The 23,780-nt window shown below is 44.0% G+C and overlaps 2 protein-coding genes across 4 annotated transcripts in view; both read right to left on the bottom strand.

Annotated features, from left to right (window-relative positions):
• The window catches only part of LOC106570538 (TBC1 domain family member 5), a 43,277-nt gene extending 40,866 nt beyond the window's left edge, over nt 1–2,411 (bottom strand). For both annotated transcript variants that reach the window (XM_014142976.2, XM_045694906.1), the window contains exon 1: nt 2,321–2,411. The gene's annotated coding sequence lies outside the window, so the exon portion shown is untranslated. The remainder of the gene's footprint in view (nt 1–2,320) is intronic.
• A 14,611-nt stretch (nt 2,412–17,022) lies between these two features.
• LOC106570539 (DNA-binding protein SATB1) overlaps nt 17,023–23,780 on the bottom strand; it is a 45,930-nt gene continuing 39,172 nt past the window's right edge. For both annotated transcript variants that reach the window (XM_014142978.2, XM_014142979.2), the window contains exons 11-12: nt 19,153–19,350; nt 17,023–18,620 (exon numbers count right to left, since the gene is read on the bottom strand). In XM_014142978.2, the coding sequence (XP_013998453.1) occupies nt 17,790–18,620; nt 19,153–19,350 (1,029 nt within the window). In that variant the 3' untranslated portion in view covers nt 17,023–17,789. The remainder of the gene's footprint in view (nt 18,621–19,152; nt 19,351–23,780) is intronic.

The raw sequence follows: 23,780 nt of genomic DNA, 5'->3' as shown, positions 1-23,780 counted from the left end.
CCAAACTTAAGGAAAGCTTTGACTATGTACAGACTCAGTGAGCATAGCCTTGCTATTGAGAAAGGCCACCGTAGGCAGACCTGGCTCTCAAGAGAAGAGCTCTTAAGAGAAGACAAGCCATGTGCACAATGCCCACAAAATGAGGTGGAAACTGAGCTGCACTTCCTAACTTCCTGCCAAATGTATGACCACATTAGAGACACATATTTCCCTCAGATTACACAGACCCACAAAGAATTCAAAAACAAACCCGATTTTGATAAAGTCACATATCTACTGAGTGAAATACCACAGTGTGCAATCACAGCAGCAATATTAGTGACCAGTTGCCACAAGAAAAGGACAACCAGCAAAGAACAAACACCATTGTAAATACAACCCATATTTATGCTTATTTATTTTCCCTTTTGTTCATCATTACAACACTGTATGACATTTAACATTTCTTTAGGAACTTCTGTGAGTGATGTTCACTGTTCTTTTATTGTTTATTTATCTTTTGTTTATTATCGACTTCACTTGCTTTGGCAATGTTAACTATGTTTCCCATGCCAATAAAGCCCCTTGAATTGAATTGGAGAGAGAGAGGCCAGTGAGAGGAGCTGCTCTGATCAGAGCTGACAGGAAGAGTTAGGACTAGAGATCTGGTGCCATAAGCTCCATGCTAGGTGTTAAACAAGCTCACAAGCTCACATGCCTCCACATGCCTCCACTTCAGCACACAATTACCTCCATATTACTGCTGTACAGGCCTCTAGTCCCATGGTCTACAGGAGCTCCCAGACCAACACACAGGCTAATGTTATGTCCCAAATGGCACCCGATTCCCTATATAGTGCACTACTTTTCCCCAGGGCCCAAAGGGGGGGTGCACACTATAGGCTACCACAGAGCCTGAGCAGGCCAGGGTACAGACCGGGATCCTGAAACTTTCTCTCAGTGTTTGAGAAATGAAACAACCCCCCCCCCACACATTCATCAGGCGCAAACACAAAGAACAAAGTATGAAGACAATCATAGGTAAGAAACATCCTACTGCCCCTAGCCTAGCACAGTTTGGTACATGTCCATAACTAATCAGCTCCAACCATGAGTCCGGTTACTTTTAAGGTTTCTTTCTATCCACTACCTAGGGATTTGTTTTCCCTACAGCTGTCACCTCAGCTAGCTCTATAGAGCAGGGGCGTCAAATACACTATTATAAAAACAAATACTCTTCTGAATTTCTGGCTACGCCCCTGCTATAGAAACAAGGTAGCATTTGTGCATGGGTGTCCTGGAAAGATCCAATGCAGGGGGGGCCTGGACAATAACTAGCTAGATCTATAATCCGGAACTCCTTGTCCATCCCTCCGGATTGTATAGTGGCTGGAAATCTGTATAAAAACCGTCTGAGCCTACATTTTCCTCCAAACCGGCACCTACCACTCGGCTTGGGTAGACTATCAGGATGGGCAGACAAGGAGTTACGGATTAGATATGTCTTCAGTAACAGGTTAGACTGGCTGATTCCCTGCAGTCAGCGTACCTCGCTCAGAGATCATAGGGTCGACACTGACAGAACGGTTCTCAGTGGACAGACCTCTCCTGTTTGGCCTCTGACCAAAACAGCTCTGGATGCAACCTGACTGTGGAACTGTCACTGCACTATGCAAACGTCCTGCAATTACCTCATATAATCAAGGCCTTATTATACTGGGTCACAATAGTGCTGTTGGCAACTATAACTTGGACATAATAACAACAGGTAGTCTAGTGCATATAGTTCACTTTGAATCTATTGTTTGCTAGTTGAGGCCAACTGAATGTCTCAAAATGCGTCAACCGAATGTGAACACAGGGTAAATAGACAGTTAACAAATTATAGCTAGCTAAACGACGGGTAAAATATGTCACTAGCTTTATTTACAGAAAAGGTGAACAGACAAATGTTCACCGCAATGTTAGTGTGTAATATTGGCATGACTTAGCAGCTAACACTAGCTAACGTTAGTTGTCCAACAACATGGTGGTAGACCAACAAACATGTCTTTAACTAGGTAGCAACACCATGCATATTTACAATAGCTAGCAAATAATGTATTATGCCACTACGTTGCTGATGGCTCGTAATATAATTTAATCGTCAAACTGTCTCGCTAGTTTCTTCTTCTTCAGGTTAGCAGGCTAGCTGAAAGAGCATAGCACACAGGCCCAGCTGTACACTTCCGACATGCAGCTAGATAAAGACAAAACAAAATAGCAACTTCATGCAAACTCAAGAGTTGTTTCCCAATAAAAATAAATAAATAAAAACGAATTTGTATATTCTGTGTTTTACCAGTTCTGCTCATGCGGGGTTCCCCATTCTGGTCTGTCTTCTGATTGTAAACAGTCGCGAATCAGGCGGATGTGCTGATGCACAGCTGATAGAGCATGTGACCAGGGAGGTAAAACGATGGCAACGTATTTACCATAAACATGTTCTTGAAATGATCAATCATAACAAAAACAGGATGGGTTGAGGACCCATATTAAAATAGAAACCTTGGGATATGTTTAATTTATATTACATACTTCTACATCAAAGCATTATCATGCAACACATCACTATCCTCTGTCATGTGATGAATGATGAGGATAATACGTGTGTGATGAAGGCCCACTTGCTAAGTGCATGTCTGTGAAGGCTAAAAGAGAATCTACAATGGTGAAATGGTTAAACGATACATTAAGCACACTTGCCGTTGATTATTCCCAAACAGATTGAGGAACATTGTTTTAGGGTTTGCAGCATAATAAGAGACAGCCCCTGAAGAGCCCCATAGCCACTAGCCCTCTGTAAGTAGAGCAGACAACTATTCTGTCAGATTGATATGTTCGTGTGTGTAAGCGTGTGCAGGGTTGAATTCAAGAAGTTTAAGCAGCCTATCAATCATTGTTTTTGAAACCAGTGAACAATGCACTCTTAGAACAGCTGCATTGTGTGGATTGAAGCCTATGGAATAAAAGTTGGGCTTTTATTGCTCAATCCAATTCACGCTGATACAAAATAAATAAATCCATAGGCCTATTGATTCTTAAATAATATAACTTTATAAATCCCTCATGAGCTTAGTTCAACTGTCACACTCCATGACAACCCAAAATATAAGCTTGTTTTATTCCAATGTTTGTAAAGATTGTAAATGTAAACAAACACTGTATAGCCTCATAACATGGTTAAAACAATACTTCTGATATCGTGGAGGTCAGTCCTTACATCCATAGCTCTGTCTATTAATCTGAGAGTGGTTACATTTCTCCAGGCCCATCCCTCAGCTTTTTACCAAAACAGAGGCGGGGTGACTCTTTAGTTATTACTTAATCTGTGGATTTGTCCTTTAAACAGCTGCATATTATCAAGATATCAAAATGTCTCCAACAAAAAGGTAAACAATAGGCCTATCGCAAATGCAGCGTTTGGCATTAATTTTTCACATGTAAATAGCACTTTCAGTAGTTCTCATAGCATGCCATTTCATGAGCGCAGCATATATTTTTCAACTGGAATCAAATGAGCCCAATCAGTCCTCTATGACAACAAAATCATAAACAACAGAGTAGGGCTGGCTAATAAGTCCTTCGTTCTGGGGTCATGCTCAGGTAAAACAATTTGGCTAATCTATACTTCCATATTCCAAGTCCTGTTCTTGAAGATCAAGGGGTATAACATTTATTGGAATGACTGGAATTCTGATAGACTTTGGTTTTTAATGTAAAGATATAATTTAATGGTATTATTATATGTAGTAGAAAGCGATGGGTTAGAAGAAGCCTACATAACCAACCCATAAAGTAAAATGTAACATCCATATATTGCCAGCTATGTCAACTTTAACATTGATTTATCCTGCAATAGAGGTCATTTAATTGGTAACATACCTTTTTGTCTTCTTCTAACGTCTCTTAAGGGGAAAGTAATCTAAAAGTAACTGAATGTAATCAGATTACGTTACTGAGTTTGGGTAATCCAAAAGTTACATTACTGATAATAATGTTGGACAGGTAACTAGTAACTGTAACGGATTACATTTAGAAAGTAACCTACCCAACCCTGCGTGCGTGGTGTGTGTTTGGGGGGGGGGGGTATCTTTTTTCTCGCTTATACAGTATAAAAGTTACATTCCAAATGTTTCCAAAACTGTATCGCAAGTGCGGCGTATTTGCATTTAGACAGAGCGTCGGGATTGTGATCAGTACCATCAGCTGAGAACCCAAGGGAGGCCAGTTTATGGCAAACTTACCCCTGTCTGGAGGGCAACGTGAGTATGGCAACCTTACCCCTGTCTGGAGGACAACGCGAGTATGGCAACCTTACCCCTGTCTGGAGGGCAACGCGAGTATGGCAACCTTACCCCTGTCTGGAGGGCAACGTGAGTATGGCAACCTTACCCCTGTCTGGAGGGCAACGCGAGTATGGCAACCTTACCCCTGTCTGGCCAAGACAGGTATGAAAGATGTTAAAAACCATTCCATTAAAGAGCAACTGAAGGCATTAAGGCATAAACAATTTCTCTGGTAGAAAATGGATCATGTGGCATCGATGTTAGCCAGAAACATTTATTCTAGTGTCAAAATTGACTACAAAGTGTAAATATGATCATTTTGATCATGAAGTCAGTCTAGTCCAAAACGGAGAGAGTGAAGAAGTAGAGGGGTTAGGGAATTACAAATTGGTTGATTGAAGTAGAGAGGGAGAGAGAGATAGAGACAGAAAGTGAGAGAGAGACAAAGAAAGAGAGAGAGAGAGCGAGAGAGAGAGAAAGGAGAGTCAGACAGACCTGAGTAGAGAGTAACAGAAAGTGTTCTTTGGTAATGAATGATTTATGACCTATTGTTTTTGCTTTGTCATTATGCGGTATTGTGTGTAGATTGATGAGGACTGTGCCTTTGGAAAGTATTCAGACCCGTTCACTTTTTCCACATTTTGTTAACTTACAGCCTCATTCTAAAATTGATTAAATAGTTTTTTTCCCTCATCAATCTTCACACAATACCCCATAATGACAAAGCAAAAACATTTTTTTTCTTTTAATTTTGCAAATTTATTAAAAATAAAAACGTAAATATTACATTTACATAAGTATTCAGACGCTTTACTCAGACCTTTGTTGAAGCACCTTTGGCAGCGATTACAGCCTTCTTGGGTCTTCTTGGGTATGACGCTACAAGCTCAGCACACCTGTATTTGGGGACTTTCTCCCATTCTTCTTTACAGATCCTCTCAAGCTCTGTCAGGTTGGATGGGCAGCATTGCTACACAGCTATTTTCAGGTCTCTCCAGAGATGTCCGATCGGGTTCAAGTCCGGGCTCTGGCTGGGCCACACAAGGACATTCAGAGACGTGTCCCGAAGCCCCTTCTGCATTGTCTTGGCTGTGTGCTAAGGGTCGTTGTCCTGTTGGAAGGTGAACCTTCATCCCAGGCTGAGGTCATGACGGCTCTGGAGCAGGTTTTCATCAAGGATCTCTCTGTACTTTGCTCCGTTCATCTTTGCCTCAGTCCTGACTGGTTTCCCAGTCCCTGCCGCTGAAAAACATCCCCACAGCATGATGCTGCCACCACCATGCTTCACCGTAGGGCTGGTGCCAGGTTTCCTCCAGACGTGATTCAGGTGACGCTTGGCATTTAGACCAAAGTGTTCAATCATGGTTTCATCAGACCAGAGAATCTTGTTTCTCATAGTCTGAGAGTCCTTTAGGTGTCTTTCGGCAAACTCCAAGCAGGCTGTCATGTGCCTTTTACTGAGGAGTGGCATCCGTCTGGCCACTCTACCATAAAGGCCTGATTGGTGGAGTGCTGCAGAGATGGTTGTCCATGTGGAAGGTTCTCCCATCTCCACAGAGGAACTCTGGAACTCTGCCAGACTGACCATCGGGTTCTTGGTCACCTCCCTGACCATGGCCCTTCTCCCCGGATTGCTCAGTTTGGCCTGGGGGCCAGCTCTAGGAAGAGTCTTGGTGGTTCCAAACTTCTTCCATTCCATGATGGAGACCTTCAATGCTGCAGAAATGTTTTGGTACCCTTCCCCAGATCTGTGCCTCAACACAATCCTGTCCCGGAGCTCTATGGACAATTCCTTCAACCTCATGGCTTGGTTTTTGCTCTGACATGCACTGTCAACTGTGGGACCTTAAATAGACAGGTGTATGCCTTTCCAAATCATGTCTAATCAATTGAATTTACCACAGGTGGACTCCTATCAAGTTGTAGAAACATCTCAAGGATGATTAATGGAAACAGCACCTGAGCTCAATTTTGAGTCTCACAGCAAAGGGTCTGAATAGTTATGTAAATAAGGTATCTCTGTATATGTGATTCTATGCTAACATGCTAACATGCTGACCGCTTTGAGTGTGCGTGTGCGAACGTTGCAAAATAAATGTACACATAGATGTTATTCAATCATTGCACCCACACTGCTTGCACACGTTAACGAGCATTTGCGTAAACAGGCGCTAAAATAGAACTTGGTTCTATTTGTGACACTTGACGCGCTGCAAGTCCCGTCTCTCCGATGTCCTCATTGGTTTTGAGGAGCATATACCCACGTGGGTGATTGAAAGATGAACTGAGGTCCACACTCCAGTCCAGTTGGTAGAGGTTATACACCTTAAAGTTGGTTGCCAAGCGCCATATAAAGGCCAAAAAAGAAGAAGCCTGAAGGAGGAGAGATTACTAGAAACGAACTTGGTTTACCCTTTTATCTGTGGATTCATTGTCAGAGTAGAGGACCTTGTGCATTTCAGGTAAAATAACAACCCAATGTTTATATCCCAGGACAAATTAGCTAGCAACAGCAAGCTAGCTAGCTAAATTACCATAAATATTTAATGCTTTTCAACCTGTCCCCAAATTAATATAGTTGGTTCAGAGTTCATTTTGATATTTCAACCCGCAATCGCATCTAGTGTGGGTGGACAAAATCAACAAGCGAGCGGTCTGGTCAGCATGTAAGAGCCTCGTAAGGTTTTTGGTGAGCAACTGAGACACTGATAGAGAAACTGACACTGATTATCAAGAGCGGTTCTCAGAAAAATCTAACTCATTAGTTCTAATTAAGATATGCTTAATGAGATAATTAGAGACAATTGATGATAATAGGAACAGAAGTCAATATGAAAATAAATGTAACGCACAAAGTTCGATGGAAGTTTATACATTTATAAGTTTGAAAAACATTGAGGGAGTGTGTATGTGTGTGTGAGAGAGAGAGAGCGAGAGAGAAACCATTTGTATGGGGATTTCTTTTTAAGACTGCTTTTGAGCAGTGTTGATGATACTTCAATGCTGATGGTGCTTCATACTTCTCAGAGTTGACTGCTTGGTGACAGCCATGAAAGTTATCACAGCCATGAAGGTCATCACAGTAAAAGGCAATGAGTCTCCAGTCCATTAAGAACCTCAATAATGGCTGATGGGAGAGAGTAAGGGGGGAGGGTCATTAACCTGTCCTGCATTAAGAGTACTACAGGAGGATGTTGATATGGGAGGGGGAAATGGGGCAGCGTAACAAAACAACAATGTCTAATCATCATCATCATTACCATCGTAATAATAATCAGGAGCGCTGCATTTACAGAAATGCCATTAACGTTATTATCGCTAATATTACCGATGACGAGGATTCCACGGCCCCTGATTGGCCCCGGTAGAGATGTCGTCATGGTAACAGATGACAGAATGCCGCAAATCTTTATTGAATTATGCTAAAAGACATTCAGAGCAAATGGGGCTTGAACGATTCACTATCTGGTGAAGAATAGCAATGGGCAACATCATCGAGCAGAGAAACATAGAGAGAGAGAGAGACATAATGACAGAGAGACAGAGATAGACAGTGGCAGACAGAGAACTGAGAGGCACTAGCCTATGTCCGACAAGACACAGATTCACTCAGACAGAAAGCACCAACATTTTACAAGGTGACACACTATAACTAAATAAAGCTGATAAACTGTGCATTCAGATTGAATGCACAATTTAGTTATATTTATTTTAAGTTTTAGGCCTACAATAAAACACCTGTATCTATCAATGCTCTGTCTGAGACTTACAGATTGGTTGAGCATTGAACTAGTTGAACATAGTGCATGATGGAAAACATGTTCATCTCATAACAACATCCATCAACTCAGTGGCAACCTGTTTGATCCCCAACTGGTTTTTTGTTGTGTTTTGTTGCCTGTCTTGCATGTTACTTTGCCATTAATACGGTGCCTTCGGAAAGAATTCAGACCCCTTGAATTTGTACGCATTTTGTTACATTACAGCCTTATTATAAAATGGATTAAATAAATAAACTCCCCACTAATCTACACACAATACCCCATAATGACAAAGTGAAAACCGTTTGGGTCTGAAAAGTATTCAGACCCTTTGCTATGTGTCACGTCCTGACCAGTATAGAGGATTATTTGTATTATTTGGTCAGGGCGTGGCAGAGGTATGTTTGTTTTGTATGGTGGGTTTTTTTGTGTATAGCTTAGAGGGGTGTGTTATTTATGTGTTCCGGGGTTTTGTGGTGTATGTTTTAGTATGAGTAGGTTCTAGGTTAAGTTTTCTATGTGCAGATTTGGTTGCTGAACTCTCAATTGGAGGCAGGTGTTTCTAGTTGCCTCTGATTGGGAGTCCTATAAGTAGGTGTGTGTTTTGTTTGTCACTTGTGGGTAGTTGTATGTTAGCACTGCTTTTGTTTAGCCTGCTACACTGGTCCTGTCGTGAGTTTTGTTTATTGGTTTTTCCTCGTGTTCACATTTAAAATAAATGATGATGAGCACGCAATCCGCTGCATATTGGTCCACTTTGTCCGACAGCGATTTCAACATATCTTCTGACGAAGAGGAATGTGACACTATGAGAGTTGAAATTGAGCTCAGGTGCATCCTGTTTCCAGTGATCATCCTTGAGATGTTTCTACAACTTGATTGGAGTCCACCTGTGGTAAATTCAATTGATTGTACATGATTTGGAAAGACACACACCTGTCTATTTAAGGTCCCACAGTTGACAGTGCATGTCAGAGCAAAAACCAAGCCATGAGGTTGAAGGAATTGTCCATAGAGCTCTGAGAAAGGATTGTGTTGAGGCACAGATCTGGGGAAGGGTACCAAAACATTTCTACAGCATTGAAGGTCCCCAAGAACACAGTGGCCTCCATCATTCTTAAATGGAAGTAGTTTGGAACCACAAAGACTCTTCCTAGAGATGGCCGCCTGGCAAAACTAAGCCAACGGGGGAGAAGGGCCTTGGTCAGGGAGGTGACCAAAACCTGATTGTCACTCTGACAGAGCTCCAGAGTTCCTCTGTGGAGATGGGAGAACCTTCCAGAAGGACAACCATCTCTGCAGCACTCCATCAATCAATCAAGAGCATGAGAAACAAAATTCTCTGGTCTGATGAAACCAAGATTTAACTTTTTGGTCTGAATGCGAAGCGTCATGTCTGGAAGAAACCTGGCACCATCCCCACGGTGAAGCATGGTGGTGGCAGCATCATGCTGTGGGGATGTTTTTCAGTGGCAGGGACTGGGAAACTAGTCAGGGCTGAGGCAAAGATGAACGGAGCAAAGTACAGAGAGATCCTTGATGAAAACCTGCACCAGAGCTGTCATGACCTCAACCTGGGATGAAGGTTCGCCTTCCAACAGGACAACGACCCTAAGCACATAGCCAAGACAATGCAGAAGTGGCTTCGGGACACGTCTCTGAATGTCTTACAGTGGCCCAGCCAGAGCCCGGACTTGAACCCGATCGAACATCTCTGGAGAGACCTTAAAATAGCTGTGTAGCAACGCTCCCCATCCAACCTGACAGAGCTTGAGAGGATCTACAGAGAAGAATGGGAGAAACTCCCCAAATACAGGTGTGCCAAGCTTGTAGCATCATACCCAAGAAGACTCTAGGCTGTAATCGCTGCCAAAGGTGCTTCAATAAAGTACTGAGTATTGGGTCTGAAAACGTATGTAAATTGTGATATTTCCGCTTCTTTTGTATATATTTGTAAAAATGTAAAAAATAATGTTTCTGCTTTGTCATTATGGGGTGTTGTGCGTACATTGATGAGGGAAAAAACTATTTAATCATTTTTAGAATAAGACTGTAATGTAACAAAATGTCAGGGGGTGTGAATACTTTCTGAGGGCACTGTATCTGGTCTGATCGATCTAATCAGTCAGACATTGTGGGAAAGTACTTGTTTTCACTCAGGAAGTTGTAGTGGCTGGTATCGTCATCACTCCTTCCCAGCTACACTATATACACAAAAGTATTCGGACACCCCTTCAGATTGGTGGATTCGGCTATTTCAGCCACACCCATTGCTGACAGGTGTATGAAATTGAGCACACCGCCATGCAATCTCCATAGACAAACATTGGTAGTAGAAGGGCCTTACTGAAGCGCTCAGTGACTTTCAATGTGGCACCGTCATAGGATGCCAGCTTTCTCATAAGTCAGTTCGTTAAAATGTCTGGCCTGCTAAAGCTGCCCCGGTCAACTGTAAGTATTGTTATTGTGACGTGGAAACGTCTAGGAGCAACAACGGCTCAGCCGTGAAGTGGTAGGCAACATAGGCCCACAGAACGGGACTGCATAGTGCTGAAGCGTGTAGCGCAAAAAAATTGTCTGTCCTCGGTTGCAACACTCACTACCGAGTTCCAAACTCCCCCTTGAAACAACGGCAGCACAAGAGCAGTTTATCGAAAGCTTCATGAAATGGGGTTCCATGGCCGAGCAGCCGCACACAAGCATAAGATCTCCATGCGCAACGCCATGCAAGACTAAGATCAACACACAAGCCTAAGATCAACAAAGCTTGCCACCATTGGACTCTGGAGTAATGGAAACGCGTTCTCTGGAGTGATGAATCACGCTTCACCATGTGGCAGTTCGATGGACTAATCTGGGTTTGGCAGATGCCAGGAGAATGCTACCTGCCCCAATGCATAGTGCCAACTGTAAAGTTTGGTGGAGGAGGAATAATGGCATAGGTCTGTTTTTCATGGTTCGGGCTAGACCCCTTAGTTCCAGTGATGGGAAATCTTAACGCTACAGCATACAATGACATTCTAGACAATTCTGTGCATGACAATGCCCCCGTAAACAAAATGAGGTCCATACAGAAATGGTTTGTTGAGATCGGTGTGGAAGAACTTGACTGCCTGCACAGAGCCCTGACCTCAACCCCCTTGGATACCTTTGGGATGAATTGGAACGCTGACTGCGATTCAGTCCTAATTGCCTAACATTAGTGTCCGACCTCAACAATGCTCTTTTGGCTGAATGGAAGCATTGCCCCACAGCAATGTTCCAACATCTAGTGAAAAGCCTTCTCAGAAGAGTGGAGGATGTTATAGCAGCAAAGGGGGGACCAACTTCATATTAATGCCCATGATTTTGGAATGAGATTTTCGACAAGCATGTAGTGCATCACTAAACTAACCTATGACCTCCGCCCTGTGGTAGTTGCGCAAAGCGTTTTGTCCCTCTCCTTCCGAGCATTAGAAGTGTGTGTCTGAACGAGATTATCTAAAACCCAACCTATATTTCCTCACTGATTCTGTATCATGTCAGTGTAATACGAGAATGGGAGGGTAGGGTTGTTGCCAAAAAATGTGTTAGTCAATCATCAGATTTATAAACCACAAATTTGAGGTTGTGGAGACTTCACCAATCAATCAAAAACACTGCACCACTGCTCCTTAATGATGTTGGACACCATTAGTCTAACTCTAACCCTACAACCCTGCTGCACCACTGCCCATGTCACACCCTGTTACACCTGTCCTCGTTATTATCTCCACCCCCTCCAGGTGTCGCTTGTTTTTCCCAGTGTATTTATCCCTGTGTTTCCTGTCTAACTGTGCCAGTTTGTCTTCCAAGTCAACCAGCAGTTTCCCATTCACCTGCTTTTTGTTATTCTCCTTTTTCCTAGGTTTTTACCCATGCCTGTTTCTGGACTCTGTACCCGCCTGCCTGACCATTCTGCCTGCCTTGACCACCAGCCTGTCTGCTGCTCTGTACTTTCTGGACTCTGATCTGGTTTTGACCCTTTGCCTGTCCACAACCATTCTCTTGCCTACTCCTTTTGGATTAATAAACATTGTAAGACTCCAACCGTCTGCATCTGGGTCTCGCCTTGTGCCTTGATACTCATTAATGATGTTGTTGGACACCATTACTCTAACCTTACAGCCATGCTGCACCACTGCTCTACCATAGGTGCTATCTAGAACCTAAAATGATTCTTCAGCTATCCCCATTGAAGAACCCTTTTTGGTTCCATGTAGGACCCTTTCCACAAAGAGTTCTATGTGGAACCAAAAAAGTTCTCCCTGGAATCCAAAAGGGTTCTCTTATGGGGACAACCAAAGAACTTCCTTGGAACACTTTTTTCTAAGCGTGCATTACTCATGCTCAAACAACTAATGTTGATTGAAATGTTGGCTAGTTGCACTCAATGATATCAAAGGGAACATTATTGTTCTATGAACTGGTCAGAGTAAAAAAACTGTGTGTGTGTTAATAGTGTATATCAGAGCGTCTCCTTTGTGCTCCAAAGTGAGCTTTTAACGTCCTCAACAGAATGATCTAGAATAATAAGATGTTAGTAGATATATATGAAGTAAACTATATGCTAATATATGACTAATGAAAGTCATTTGATCTATTAACTGTAATTTGGCCGTGTTCTACTTCTCGCTCTTCTACAGCAGAATTTAAAGAAAGAAATTAGAGGCAGTTTGTCTCACGCATTAGTCTTTCTGTGCACAACGCATAACATAAACCCTGAATTAATATGTGACAAATTATCTTTGAAAATTATGATTTACTCTCGGGAGAGAAAGGTTTATTAAAATACGCAAAAAATAATCTGAAGAGAGAAAATGTGCAGTTGATTAAAGAGTCCTCGCCTTGAACAACATTAAAGAATAATTAAGATGATTTCACTTCGTAGGCCTATGCAGTGGCAGTTATTGTGTGGAGGTGTTTTTAAAAAGAGTAAAATTGCTTCTCTGAAGGACTTAATCTCCTATGAATGGTGTTTAAATATATCATATGATATGATTTATTTAAAAAATATATATTAAAATACAGAACAACCAGTCTGGCTTGAGAGGAGGACGCAGCCAGGGAGAAAGTCAGTCTGTCAGACAAGCCAGGAGCTCTTCATCAGGGCCCATCGTTTTGGCAGACGGTTTCCTCCGTAGGTAGCTGATCCTCCATAGTAGCTGCTCCTCTGTAGGTAGCTGATCCTCCATAGTAGCTGCTCCTCTGTAGGTAGCTGATCCTCCATAGTAGCCGCTCCTCTGTAGGTAGCTGATCCTCCATAGTAGCCGCTCCTCTGTAGGTAGCTGATCCTCCATAGTAGCCGCTCCTCTGTAGGTAGCTGATCCTCCATAGTAGCTGCTCCTCTGTAGGTAGCTGATCCTCCATAGTAGCTGCTCCTCTGTAGGTAGCTGATCCTCCATAGTAGCTGCTCCTCTGTAGGTAGCTGATCCTCCATAGTAGCCGCTCCTCTGTAGGTAGCTGATCCTCCATAGTAGCCGCTCCTCTGTAGGTAGCTGATCCTCCATAGTAGCCGCTCCTCTGTAGGTAGCTGATCCTCCATAGTAGCCGCTCCTCTGTAGGTAGCTGATCCTCCATAGTAGCTGCTCCTCTGTAGGTAGCTGATCCTCCATAGTAGCTGCTCCTCTGTAGGTAGCTGATCCTCCATAGTAGCCGCTCCTCTGTAGGTAGCTGATCCTCCATAGTAGCTGCTCCTCCGTAGGTAGCTGATCCTCCATAGTAGCTGCTCCTCTGTAGGTAGCTGATCCTCCATAGTAGCCGCTCCTCTGTAGGTAGCTGATCCTCCATAGTAGCTGCTCCTCTGTAGGTAGCTGATCCTCCATAGTAGCTGCTCCTCTGTAGGTAGCTGATCCTCCATAGTAGCTGCTCCTCTGTAGGTAGCTGATCCTCCATAGTAGCCGCTCCTCTGTAGGTAGCTGATCCTCCATAGTAGCCGCTCCTCTGTAGGTAGCTGATCCTCCATAGTAGCTGCTCCTCTGTAGGTAGCTGATCCTCCATAGTAGCTGTTCCTCTGTAGGTAGCTGATCCTCCATAGTAGCTGCTCCTCTGTAGGTAGCTGATCCTCCATAGTAGCTGCTCCTCTGTAGGTAGCTGATCCTCCATAGTAGCTGTTCCTCTGTAGGTAGCTGATCCTCCATAGTAGCTGCTCCTCCGTAGGTAGCTGATCCTCCATAGTAGCTGCTCCTCTGTAGGTAGCTGATCCTCCATAGTAGCTGCTCCTCTGTAGGTAGCTGATCCTCCATTGCTGACAGTGTAGCACCCAGCTGGGTGATGCATCGGCTGCAGTAAAGTGCCAGAAACCACACATCAGCAGTGGTCAGGAACAAACTCTGCCTCTCTGACATCTCAGACATAGCACTCTCCACCTTCCAACCGGCAGGTGAAACAAAAAAGCTGGAGCTGTTGCTTCATTATTTAAATAAAACATTAATCCATCCAGCTATTTAGCCAAGGCAAACAAACAGATAACAGCAAAGTCTTGTAACTTTGACATTGAAGACCACCATATTTATGTGATCAAAACAGAGATTTATCAACAACAAAAATGATTGATATAAAAATGTAACAAAAAATGGATTGTGGTTAGATGACTCCTGACAGTTGGCCTATGTGATAACATTGATAACAAATGATAACATTTCTGGGCATCTACTTATCACATTAACAAGTCATATTGTACCCCAGAATGAGGAAACATGAGGAAACATTCCTGTGAGGGGGCTGATGTGTAGTAGGAGTTCAATTCGATGAGACTGAACCTGTGTGGCTGGTGTTGGTCACGTGATGGTCCCAGGTGTCACAAACCATTATAAGTAAAGTAATGAAATGGGGGGGGTGTCATTGCCACGAGCCCATATTCCCCAATTAAGGTGCCACCTTCCTCCTGTGCTATACAACATAAGAGCAATAGCCAACAACGCATTTCCCCATGTTACATTGCAAAATGACAAGATTGACTTAAAATCAAAAATCAAATAAAAGTTTATTTGTCACGTGCGCCGAATACAACAGGTATAGTAGACCTTACAGTGAAATGCTTACTCACAGGATCTAACCAATAGTGCAAAAAGGTGTTAGGTGAACAATAGGTAAGTAAAGAAATAAAACAACAGTAAAAAGACAGGCTATGTACAGTAGCGAGGCTACATACAGACACCGGTTAGTCAGGCTGATTGAGGTAGTATGTACATGTAGATATGGTTAAAGTGACTATGCATATATGATGAACAGAGAGTAGCAATAGCGTAAAAGAGGGGTTGGCGGGTGGTGGGTGGGACACAATGCAATGTCATTGATTACATACAGTTGAAGTCGGAAATTTACATACGCTTAGGTTGGAGTCATTAAAACTCGTTTTTCAACCAATCCACAAATTTTCTACAGTTTTGGCGAGTCAGTTAGGACATCTACTTTGTGCATGACACAAGTAATACTTCCAACAATTGTTTACAATTCCAGTGGGTCAGAAGTTTACATACACTAAGTTGACTGTGCCTTTAAACAGCTTGTAAAATTCCAGAAAATTATGTCATGGCTTTAGAAGCTTCTGATAGGCTAACTGACATCATTTGAGTCAATTGGAGGTGTACCAGCGAATGTATTTCAAGGCCTACCTTCAAACTCAGTGCCTCTTTGCTTGACATCATGGGAAAATGAAAAGAAATCAGCCAAGACATCAGGAAAAAAATTGGAGACCTCCACAAGTCTGGTTCATTCCTTGGGAGCAATTTCCAAACGCCTGAAGGTACCACGTTCATCTGTACAAACAATAGTATGCAAGTATAAACACCATGTCACCACGCAGCCGTCATACCGCTCAGGAAGGAGACGTGTTCTGTCTCCTAGAGATGAACGTACTTTGGTGCAAAACGTACAAATCAATCCCAGAACAACAGCAAAGGACCGTGTGAAGATGCTGGAAGAAACAGGTACAAAAGTATCTATATCCACAGTAAAACGAGTCCAATATCGACATAACCTGAAAGGCCGCTCAGCAAGGAAGAAGCCACTGCTCCAAAACCGCCATAAAAAAGACAGACTACAGTTTGCAACTGCACATGGGGACAAAGATCGTACTTTTTGGAGAAATGTCCTCTGGTCTGATGAAACAAAAATGGCCATAATGGCCATCCTTATGTTTGGAGGAAAAAGGGGGAGGCTTGCAAGCCGAAGAACACATCCCGACCGTGAAGCACGGGGGTGGCAGCATCATGTTGTGGGGGTGTTTGCTGCAGGAGGGACTGGTGCACTTCACAAAATAGATGGCATCGTGAGGCAGGAAAATGAGGTGCATATATTGAAGCAACATCTCAAGACATCAGTCAGGAAGTTAAAGCTTGGTCACAAATGGGTCTTCGAAATGGACAATGACCCCAAGCATACTTCCAAAGTGGTGGCAAAATGGCTTAAGGACAACAAAGTCAAGGTATTGGAGTGTCCATCACACAGCCCTGACCTAAATCCTATAGAAGATTTGAGGGCAGAACTGAAGAACCGTGTGCGAGGAAGGAGACCTACAAACCTGACTCAGTTACCCCAGTTCTGTCAGGAGGAATGGGCCAAAATTCACCCAATGTATTGGCTTCACCCTCTCTAGTATTATTTAGACATTTCACATTCTTAAAATAAAGTGGTGATCCTAACTGACCTAAGACAGTGAATTTTTACTGGGATTAAATGTCAGGAATTGTTTAAATGTATTTGGCTAAGGTGTATGTAAACTTCCTACTTCAGCTGTAGTACATTTCTTTTCAAGGGAATAATAACTGAGCAGGTGTGAACATGTCAGAAAAAAGATGCCTGTCTACCTCTTAGGCTGTCTGGGAAAAGCCAACTTAGATTGAAAAGAATATTTGTAACCATAGATACCACAGAAAAAACAACCAAATCAACAGTAGCTCCATTTTATAAGTGTTTAATGTGTGACGAAGCAAATCATAAATCACAGGTATAAATACAAAATTAATTACCATCCGCATTAATTGCATTTCTGAACAGATAAATTATTAAACATGTTTAAAACAACCACTTCGATCAAGTTACTCATAAATCAATGGAATTAACTATTTTAAAACGAATACATTTTTACAAAGATGGTAGGTTAAATCAAAGGCAGTTATACACACACATATAATTTGCATTTTAGCCTTTTCTTCTACAGTTGACCAACTGAAGTATTAAATTGCATGAGTGAAATAATTTGCATACACAATTTGAGGGAAGCCACTCAAATATGTTGATTGTTGACCATAAAATACCTTAAAGATAATTGATTTTACCGTCAGTCAAAGAGACACCTAAAAGTGGACGTTGTGACAGAAAGATAAGAAAGCATAGTTTGGTGACAGAGAAAGAAATGAAAACAAACTTATCAATATTCACATTTCAGTATCATCAGAATCCAGAGAGGATGAGCTAGCCGTAGGACCAGGTGGGTAGTGACGCATACTACAAGGCATTTGTTGGCAAAATGTGTTTAAAATGGGATCCTCAACAGTTAAAATATCTTGTGTAACTACATAATCTAATTTCTTTTCACAAAGACAGTCCTTTATTTCAATATTTCATTATAAATAAGGGAATCGCCTATTATGACACATCATTACTACAGTTGTTCAGAAAAGGGGGATATTATTTTCTGCAGTAGCGCTGTGAAAATATCTAGTTGAGTTTGAGGGGACAACTAGTGGTTGGGGCCATGCTATTCATCAGAGTCATGTGGTTGGGTTGTCTCTGCCTGTGATTGGTTAGAGTCATGTTGCTCCTCCTCCTTTAGGGTGACGACGGCGTTAGTTTGGGTGCTCACATCCAACTCTTTCCCCCCCTCCCACTCTACTTCCTCTTCCCCCTCCATGTCCTCCTCCTCCTCTCCATCTATCTGTCCAGCGGGATCTACGGCACCTCCCTCTTCCTTCTCCCCTGTAGTTCTGTCAGGCTGGGTTGGGCCTGCTGCAATACAGAAGAGCAGGTCCTGGTCCTTGTGGTTCTGGCTGGGAAGTTGGTTGTGGTGGATCTCACTGTAGTCCCGTCTATGGTTCTGGTGTGTGTAGCTGTGGTGCTGGGTGTGGAAGAAGCTGAGGATGGTGTGTTTGGGCAGGCCCAGCTGGGCTGACAGGGTGTGGACAGCCTCCTCGTCTGGGTTCAGACCCACGTCCTGGATGAAGCTCTGCAGGATACCCTGCGCCTCCCGGGACACCCGAAACCCCTCACACCCCTCACCATTACGCCCGCCATTGCCCTCCCCGTTACTCTGTCTGGCCCCCGACCAACCTCCCGCGCACCCTTCCTTGTCACTACTACACCCAGCCCTACTCCTATTGCCCAGGCCAGTAATGTCTACCCTCCCATCAACCTTACTACCCCCCAACCAGGTCTTCAGTTGGCCCCCACCCCCCTCAGTCTCGGCTGGTGATGCTGTGGACGGTTGTCGTGGAGGCAGGCGAGGCCCTGCCTGGGGCTGCAAGGGCTGCTGGGACCGAGGGGTCAGCAGTCGTTGATGATGTTGCTGTGGCAATGGGGAGTGGCGTTGGAGCTGGTGGAGACAGAGGAAGTGAAGTTCTAAACAAACGAATGGGAGCTGATGATTGGCTGTGTTACAGGAGGAGAGGACCAAGGTCCAAACTACACGTATGAACACTACCGTCAAACAGCTACACAACTCTACAATCAATTATCTACATACGCATGTGTAACGCATGTACATTTACAGAGTAGAATTATGTGTTTGTGTTGACTGTGTATTACTGTATGAGTGTGTGTATGTACAGATATAGGATCTTAATTTGACCAGCATTGTCGTAGCAAAACAATCCTGCAGCAACTGGATTTTAATGTTTAGTCAATAATGTTGCTTGATCGGTGGTTAAGCTATTAGCTGGCTAAAATGAAGCTACATGAAAAGTGCATTACTGTTAATATGACCGTGTGTTAGTGCAGATTTTCAGTGAATTTCTGTATATCAAAAAACTCATTGGCATTTGTTGCGGCGCAGGAAAATTCTCAGCAACAACAGAGTGACCAAATTAAGATCCTACATCTGTACAGGCTATACAGAGTAGACTGACCAGTGTGTTGTCGTTGACTAGCTGTATCAGTCTGTCTGTACAGTGTTGCTGCAGAGCGTTGCTCTCCTGTTCGTAGATGGCATCTCGTTCCGTCTGGGCCAGACTCAGGAAGCGCCTGATCATACACAGGTTCTCCCACAGGGTCCGGTTCTCTGGGGATGGATCCTCCTTCCAGCGCAGCAGCTCACACAGCCAGCCCTGCAGAACACATATCAGAACCCAGTCATAAAAACCATAGAAAAGGAACCTTTTCAGAACCCATTCAATAAAATCAAATGTTATTTGTCACATGCTTCGTAAACAACAGGTGTGGACTAACAGGGAAATGCTTACTTACGGGCCTTTCCCAACAATGCAGAGAGAAAGATAATAGAGAAATAATAGAAAAGTAAAACATGTAATAATAAAAGTAAAAATAAATACACAATGAGTAACAATAACTTGGCTATATGCACGAGGTACCTGTATTGAGTCGTTATGCAGGGGTACGAAGTTACTGAGATAGATATGTACATATAACTAAGAATAAATTGACAGATAGTAAACAGTAGCAGCGTATGTGATGAGTCAAAAAAGTTTGTGCAAAAAGGGTCAATGCAGAAGGTCCGGGTAGCTATTTGGTTAATTATTTAACTAACTATTTAGCAGTAGTATGGTTTGGGGGTAGAAGCTGTTCAGGGTCCTTTTGGTCCCAGACTTGGTGCTCTGTTCAGGAGCCTTTTGGTCCCAGATTTGGTGCTCTGTTTAGGAGCCTTTTGGTCCCAGACTTGGTGCTCTGTTCAGGAGCCTTTTGGTCCCAGACTTGGTGCTCTGTTCAGGAGCCTTTTGGTCCCAGACTTGGTGCTCTGTTCAGGAGCCTTTTGGTCCCAGACTTGGTGCTCTGTCCAGGAGCCTTTTGGTCCCAGACTTGGTGCTCTGTCCAGGAGCCTTTTGGTCCCAGACTTGGTGCTCTGTTCAGGGTCCTTTTGGTCCCAGACTTGGTGCTCTGTTCAGGGTCCTTTTGGTCCCAGACTTGGTGCTCTGTTCAGGAGCCTTTTGGTCCCAGACTTGGTGCTCTGTTCAGGGTCCTTTTGGTCCCAGACTTGGTGCTCTGTTCAGGGTCCTTTTGGTCCCAGACTTGGTGCTCTGTTCAGGAGCCTTTTGGTCCCAGACTTGGTGCTCTGTTCAGGGTCCTTTTGGTCCCAGACTTGGTGCATTGGTACTGCTTGCCGTGTGGTAGCAGAGAGAACAGTCTATGACTTTGGTGGCTGGAGTCTTCGACAATATTCCGGGCATTCCTCTGACAGGCTGGTATAGAGGTCATGGATGGCAGGGAGTTCGGCCCCAGTGACGTACTGGGCAGTACACACTACCCTCTGTAGTGACTTGAGGTCGGATGCCAAGCAGATGCCATACCAGGCGGTGATGCAACCAGTCTAGATGCTCTCAATGGTGCAGCTGTAGAACGTTTTGAGGATCTGAGGGCCCATGCCAAATATTTTCAGCCTCATAAGGGGGAAGAAAATTGGCGTGCCCTCAACATGACTGTGTTGGTGTGTTTGGACCATGTTAGAAACTTGAAGCTGTCGACCTGCTCCACTACAGCATCGTCAAGCAAGATACTCAAATTAAGTATACTAACTTTAGTAAATATAGTAAAACAGATGTTCTGTGCTTTTCATGAGTAGAAAACAACAAGAGTTATTAATGCTTTATACAAAGCAAGTACACTTCAAACTAATAGCAGAACCCTTCTCTGTATTAGGAGCTGGAGGAGAAGAGGAGACAGAGAGGGAAAGCAGCAACAATGCCAAGCTCTCCACCTCTACACAATTACAGTGGCACACACACACACACACACACACACACACACACACACACACACACACACACACCTGGCTGTAGTCCAGCACTAGCACAAAAAGCCATCCAGATGCAGTAAGCAGATACAACACAGAGCTCCAACATGGTGCTGCCTGCCAAACGCCTTACACTAACGTGAGCTGACACGATGTATTAGAGAGAGAAAGAGAGAGAGGGAGGGAGAGGGGGAGAGAGGGAGAGAGGGGAGGGAGAGGGGGGAGAGCGAGTGAGAGGGGTAGAGAGGGAGAGGGAGAGCGAGAGAGGGAGAGCGAGGGGGAGAGCGAGAGAGGGGAGGAGAGCGAGAGAGGGGAGGAGAGCGAGAGAGGGGAGGAGAGCGAGAGAGAGAGCAGACAGAGACAGAGACAGAGAGAGAGATTAAACAGTAGCCCAGCAGGGGTAGAGTACCACCTGTCAGTGTAATGGCATTGACCTCAACATGACCTTTATAGAGGAGAACAGCCTGATCCTCACTGAAGTACTTTATACTGGAGAGAGAAAGAGAGAGAAAGAGAGAGAAAGAGAGAAGAGAGAGAGAGAAAGTGAAAGAAAGAGAGCGAGAAGAAAGAGAAAGAAAGAAAGAGAAAGAGCGAGAAGAAAGAGAAAGAGAAGAGAGAGAAAGAGAAGAAAGAGAAAGAGAGAGAAAGAAAGAGAGAGAGCGAGAGAGAGTGTTCCAAGTTCCGGAGTTCCAAATTGAGCAGCAGCTGCTGAAAAAATGAGCTCCTACAAATATTGAAGTTTACATGGTTTTTAGAGTGAAGTACATCGGAAAAAAGCAAAAGAAAACTGCAAGACTGAATAGGAGACAAAACAAGCAACAAACAAAGAAGATAGGCTTTTGAAAAAGTAACTATTTTTCATAAAATTGTACAGTTATCTTAGCTAGCTGAATTGTTTACCAGTTGCTAAGCAGTTGCTAGGGACTCTCCTGGAAGAAGCTAGCTAACAAAGAATATCTAGTTAACAGAAGAAAAGAAAGACAAAATAAGGACAGAAGAAAAAGGACATCAAAGTGAAACAGTCCTCTAAAGACACAAGAGACAATACAAGAATACAAGTACAAGAAACAACGCTTCTATTGCAACATTGTAGCCAACATCACCAGCGTTGCTATGGAAATTGTTTACCCACCAGACATCCAAACAGAGAAAGCTAAGAAAGGTTTCAAAGGTTTGTTGATGGGACAGAACCATGAATGCCTGTTTGCAGATCTTACCAGTTGCAAAACAAGAGAAAATTAAATTTTTAATACCAAACGAGGGCACATATGGAAAAGGGTTATTTGCAACCATTTCCCTTTCTCAAAAAAGAGAGGCATCAGCCAAGGATGTCAGATCAGCATTTTTGAAGAAGCTGACCAGAGCAACACGTATCAAACAGTAAACTTATACAATAATGGAACTGCATTGATACAAGGCAATGATTCAAGCCTCAAGGCTTTTGAGAATAGGTTTGCTACCCTAAAAGCAGAAGCTGAAATCATCTCAGAAACTGAGGAAAAAGTCAAGGAGGGAGATGGAGAAAAGCAGACCCCAACGGTCTCAGTGACCCAGCAAGAAGCCCTCAGTGTCCCTCTACCTACCTCACCTGCAACAGACAGAGCCAAGAACATGCCTACAACGCCAAGAACACCTGCTATGCAATGTTTCCACATCACCCTTTCTCTAGTCGAAGCAGAGGTCATAGAACTAAGAGAGAACAAGCTTCAAGAGGAGGACACTGTCCAGAAACTAAAAGAAGAGATGAAACAGTTCAGGGAGGAGAGCAGAGCATCTATTGCTAAATTCGAAAGCAGAATGGACAAACTGAGTCAGACAAATGATGACCTCAGAGACCATCTGAGCACAACAAGAAAGGAGCTAGAACAAAGAGAGAGGTACATTGACCCCCTCAACCACCAGCTAGTCATTATGTCCTCTGCATCTAGAGAACATGATCACCAGCTTGGTACAACACAAGCAGAACCTGAGACCAGCATGGCCTCCACCACACAGCCTGATGACACTGCACCAGCCTACCAGTCTGCTTCAGCCCAGATCAGCCAACCAGTTCTAGCCCATGTCAGCCTACCTGCTTCCCAGTCTGCTCCAGCACAGTGTGCTCCAGCCCAGGTCAGCCAACCAGCCACCCTGTCTGCTCCAGCCCAGGTCAGAATACCAGTCTCCCAGGCTGCTCCAGCCCAGGTCAGAATACCAGTCTCCCAGGCTGCTCCAGCCCAGGTCAGAATACCAGTCTCCCAGGCTGCTCCAGCCCAGGTCAGAATACCAGTCTCCCAGGCTGCTCCAGCCCAGGTCAGAATACCAGTCTCCCAGTCTGCTCCAGCCCAGGTCAGAACACCAGCCTCCCAGTCTTCTCCAGCCCAGGTCAGAATACCAGCCTCCCAGTCTGCTCCATCCCAGGGCAGAATACCAGCCTCCCAGGCTGCTCCAGCCCAGGTCAGAATACCAGCCTCCCAGGCTGCTCCAGCCCAGGTCAGAATACCAGCCTCCCAGGCTGCTCCAGCCCAGGTCAGAATACCAGCCTCCCAGGCTGCTCCAGCCCAGGTCAGAATACCAGCCTCCCAGGCTGCTCCAGCCCAGGTCAGAATACCAGCCTCCCAGGCTGCTCCAGCCCAGGTCAGAATACCAGTCTCCCAGTCTGCTCCAGCCCAGGTCAGAATACCAGTCTCCCAGTCTGCTCCAGCCCAGGTCAGAATACCAGCCTCCCAGTCTGCTCCACCCAGACAATCACCCACAACTGCAATCCTTATTGATTCAAATGGGAAGTTCTTAGTCCAGGAAAGATGATTC

The sequence above is a fragment of the Salmo salar genome, chromosome ssa14 (assembly GCF_905237065.1).
Source record: "Salmo salar chromosome ssa14, Ssal_v3.1, whole genome shotgun sequence".
Classification (NCBI taxonomy): Eukaryota; Metazoa; Chordata; class Actinopteri; order Salmoniformes; family Salmonidae; genus Salmo; species Salmo salar.
The sequence above is the reverse complement of the archived record's forward strand: the minus strand, read 5'-3'. Positions and strand labels throughout refer to the sequence as shown.